At 34.5% G+C, this 4,950-nt stretch overlaps 1 protein-coding gene across 1 annotated transcript; it reads right to left on the bottom strand.

Annotated features, from left to right (window-relative positions):
• Positions 1 to 512: 512 nt before the first annotated feature.
• Positions 513 to 2,694, bottom strand: LOC108194882 (peroxidase N). The gene is made up of 4 exons (XM_017361824.2): positions 2,393 to 2,694; positions 1,721 to 1,903; positions 1,461 to 1,626; positions 513 to 1,123 (listed from the first exon to the last, which is right to left on the bottom strand). The coding sequence occupies exons 1-4, from the start codon at positions 2,606 to 2,608 to the stop codon at positions 696 to 698; spliced, it is 993 nt and encodes a 330-aa protein (XP_017217313.1). The 5' UTR covers positions 2,609 to 2,694; the 3' UTR covers positions 513 to 695.
• Between the last annotated feature and the right edge of the window lie 2,256 nt (positions 2,695 to 4,950).

A 4,950-nucleotide genomic window follows, 5' to 3' on the forward strand; every position in this document is an offset into this window, starting at 1 on the left:
GACACAGTTACAAAATCAATCTCTGATTTGATATCCTATAAATCTGCTATGAATTCTATCAATCAAAGATTGCTCCAGTTTTCTGTTTAGTTTCCATAGTCAGTAAATCACTCCTCCGCTTCTATCCTTCCTTGAAGTATATCCGATTCTGAGCTCTTTCCACGTGTAAACTCTGACGAGTCTTGACTATGTAAACTCTGGTCAGACTTTATCAAACTCTGTCAGACTTTACTAAACTCTGATCAGCTTCCAGATTAAACTCTGATGATTCCTGTTCTAAAACAGACTTTAAGAATATTAGTAATCATCAATTATATCTAACAGTTGTACTCCAACGTTATTAGAAAAAATCGTTGGCTAAATTTTCAAAATTAATATTTAATTAATATTTATGTTAATCCAAGGTCAACACATGTATTTGACACAATATCGATTAATCACCGACTAATTGTTGTTTGGTAGTTTGTGATCTAATTTCAGATTATTCTATTAAATATCATTAATCCAAGTAGTTTTGTTTCGTATTTTTATAGATCAAGTCTGATTCGCATTTTTAATAACACCGGTAAAACAGTAGTTCTTGGTACACAATAATACAAACTGCACCTCACATTGCACATACACAAGGGGAGTACAACATAATAACATCAACATATCATACACATAGTACTTAAAACTTATGACTGAATATATCTCTATGAATTAACTTTCCTGCAATTCTTACGAATCTCTCCGTCAGTACCAGTTAAGGGACTTATATTAGCCATCTTGATCATGGATGTGACAAAGTCATCTAAGAAACGTTGATTCTGTTGGCTGTAAAGTTCAACAATTGGCCTAGTTGTTTCAGTAAGAGTTTCATTGCCAGTAGCCAAGGACTGATCAGAAGCGAAAAGACCCTGGCCATCAAGCAAGTTTTTGTAGTACTGGTTATCAAATAAATCGACAGAGTTTCTGTCAAGTGGTACAGTTTTGTTTCCGTCGCCATTCTCTGCAGGACATGTATTTTGAATATCGGATAGCATGGAGGTTTCGATTCTGCTGTCTGGAGCACCAGTGCCAGAGAAGTTGAAGAATCTTGTGTTGAATACGCCACATCTTGATGATCCTATTGTGTGACCACCTACATATCAATAATGCAAATTATTAAGCACCAAGTCTAGTGCAAACAAAAGTACACAACATAACACACTGGATTTACTCTAATATGCTCGGTTTGGGAACTAGGATTTCATTTAAAATTCTGAATTTGAACAAATAACCTGTTTAGAAATATGGATTTGGATTTCATTTGAAATCCAGGACATTCAAATATTAGTATAAATCTAAGAATTTGAATTGACAACTCAATCCTGTCATTTGAAATGAAATGCATGTTTCCAAACGCCCTTTGAAGTCTTTTGCAAAGTCCAACAAAATTGCCTTTGAGAACAAGTTACAGACTAGAAAAATTAAGAAACCTGATAAGGCAACTACGTCGGTGAGGTTGAGGCCAACATTTGTGAACTTGGTGAGGATGGACTGAATAGTCTCAGTTGGTCCTGCCAAATTTGAGTTAGCCCCTGTTTGGTTGGCCACCAATCCATCTCTCCTTCCCAAGAACACTTTCCAATTTGGTCCGCCGCTCTGCAATTAAGGATCAAAACTATATTCATGTACGTGTTTGTGATTGAGTTACTCATACTGCATGTACTGATGCAACACGTATATTTAGACTTACTAAGAGAACTGAATCCCGAGTAGCTATTGTCAGTATATCAGCACATGATACAATTCCGCTACATGCACTCTCCACCGCGGTTTTAATGGTGTCCACAACTTCGAATCCTCTGGCAGAATTACGGTTTGGGAATGCAAGTTTCTCACTATCATCTCCGTCCAGAAAAATTGATCCATCACAACCCTTTGCAGTTCAAATAACAAATTACTTCAAAAAACAATATAATATCAAGTGTAAATGTATGAGAACTGAAATAAAAAATGGTGCTAATAAATAAATAGGATATGCATATCAGCATATTCATTTCACATATGATATATACTGCAAGCTTAAAGCCTATACACAGGCTAACAATGAAAAGCGAAAATTCTAAGCAATGCCCATGGTTATAAGGAGGGGCGCAATACTGAGTTTTCGGAGTCAGGGGACAAGATAACCATGCAAACATGAAGAGGCGGATCTAGTAACTGGCACGACAAAGATGTACCCCTGAAAAACTTTTTGACATTTTTTACCATTCTAAATTTCACAAAATTTTAGAAGTGCCCCAAAAAATTTGAAAATATATAGGCATTTTTCAAAAATTTGTTTGGTGCCCCTGAGGAAATCAGTCCTCGATCCGCCCTGCAAACATGAAACAAGCAATACAAATGCAACAACAGTACTACTAACATTGACGAAGCAATCATGAAACTGAAGCCGAAGCAAAGAAGCAGCTATCCTCATCTCATTCGTAATGGCGTTTTGGACCTCCTTTCGTACGATCCTGAAAACTTTCGGACACGACGAGGCATAGAAATCTGTTCTTAGCTGCGACCTTGCAACAGAACACAAAATCAACAACGTTAAAAGCAATGAGTACACTTTTAAACTGCATAACCTCTTCATGGTTATTTTACGAAATATTGAAGGAAATGTTGGCCTTCTTGTTCTTATAAAGAGTTTTTGAGTTGTGCAGAATAAGTAACCTGGATTCAAGATTTATAGCAGAGGCTCATGACTGGTGGATCATACTAACCATGCATATTTTATAGTGACTTGCATGTTTAAAATAAGAGCAAGTGCTGCACGGCGGCTGCAGACTACCAAGGATATGCTTACATGCAATCGCAAAAAAGTTAATGAAGCTAGCACTAAGCTTTGATCACACATAAGATTAGCTAATTTTCTATTACCGGCCGATTAGATGACTGAGATAATGGTGGCTTAGTAGTTATCACTTTCGGAATTTAGAGATGTAAAATATATAAATTTTGCTTAGGCACCGTTGATGGTGTGTTTGGTTGGTGAAAATTTAATAAATTTAGTAAAATTAAAAAAATATTAGAAAACAGAAAAAATAGGAAGGATTAAATTATGATTTAAATTTTATTTTGTTTTTTCCAATATTATTCAAATGTTGGAAAAAAGCTACAAACCATTTGATAAATATAAAAGCAACTTCTCTCAATAATTTTTGACCGGAAAACTGTTTGTTTTGCCCATTTTTGCGAAATTTTTTCGCACATTCCACTGCCAAATCTCATTAAACACATTATCTTTAATACTATAATTTAAAATATGTAAATATCAAAAAAATTTATAAAATAATTTTTTAATATATGTAAGGGCATCTCCAACCATCACTCTAAACTTCATATTTCTTCCTTTTAACTTTATGTGCCAGTTTGGGAAGGCACGAGAAGTGCTTCTTTTCCGAAGAAGCTACTTCTTCTTTTTTTGATCCGTTCGTGTAAAAAAGCAGAAGTACTTTTTAGAAGTTATAAATGCTAGTTTTTATCTCAAAACTTCTATTTTTTTTACCAAACACTTTAATCACTTATAAACTTCTAACTTTTGATTCACTTTTTAATTTTAATCAAGAAGCACTTATTTTAAATTCAGCCAAACAATCCCTATAAATAGAGTAATCTATCTCCAATCATCCATTACTCTATCTTTATATATAAAGTCACGCACTATCCTACTCTATATATCAAGTTGAACGCACAAATTGCTTTATTTATAAAATGAAGTAATGGTTCGAGATGAAATAAAGATATAAAGTGAAAAAGATGAAAATGAAGATGAAGTTGCTTTATTTATAAAATTATGATTGGAGATGGTCTAACAACTCTTATTTTACCCGTTTTTAACGGCACAGCAAGTTAAACGGTGTACTTGTTAAGTATTTCTAGTCATCTTATCTTGGCTTCCACTAATGCGCAGGCATGATCAAGTTGTTTACTTTAGAATTTTCATCAGCATATATACAAGCAACACATGTATCAAACTATTTTAACCCGCCAATAATCACACATTACTAACAAAATCAACTACATTTCTTGTTTTATAATTATAATTTCGAAACATTCACTCCTTAAAAGACAACTTCAGTAGTTTTTGGTTCCGAGGCGAATTATTCAACCAGGAATGTGGCAGAGGCTGTCCAGCCCCATGTTTCCGCCGGACATAATCTTTAGTCGGAACAATTGTATTTTATTACCTAAATTTTAGATTTTAGATGACCGCAGAATGTATCCCTTAACATACTGTGATTACAATTTACAATAGAAATCAATTTTCTGTGATTACAATAGAAATCAATTTTTTAATCTTTCATAAGAAGGCCAAGGGCTGTAAACGAACCGAGCTGGTCGTTAAGTCGACTCGACTCGGCTCGTTAACTTGACTATACAGAAGTAATGCTTAAGTTCAAGGGGAAGCAAAGGAGGCATTTGCAAATTGCACCACTGAAATAGCCTTTAAGATCCATATATGATATACCTGTGATAATAGCCATTGTCAAAGCTTGCTTCATCAGTTTATCCTCACAGAACACTTGCAACAAAACAAAACATAGAGGCTATACATTATTTACCTAAAGGCTACTGTATTATTCCACCTGACTGCTCGGCTCATCCATTAATGGCCGATTGCTAGTAGCAGGAGGCAGCGGAGACTCCTGAGAAAATGAAATTGACAAAATTAACACAAGTTTACAGGATAAACTTAAAAATACATGCAGCACCATAAATAGTACAATATGCACGGTGTACCTCAGCTGCCCGAAAAATATGACAACAGGGAAACAAGTATAAACTTCTAAAACAGTATGCAGCATAATGGTTTCCATCTTTTGTTTAAATTAAATGAAGAAAGTACTCATTAGCTAATACTTTTACCATACAATGGGATTCTCTAATAGGAATATTTCAAAGTTTACAAAAACAATCCTAAATGGACGTCAA

This window comes from Daucus carota, chromosome 1 (assembly GCF_001625215.2).
Source record: "Daucus carota subsp. sativus chromosome 1, DH1 v3.0, whole genome shotgun sequence".
NCBI lineage: Eukaryota > Viridiplantae > Streptophyta > Magnoliopsida > Apiales > Apiaceae > Daucus > Daucus carota.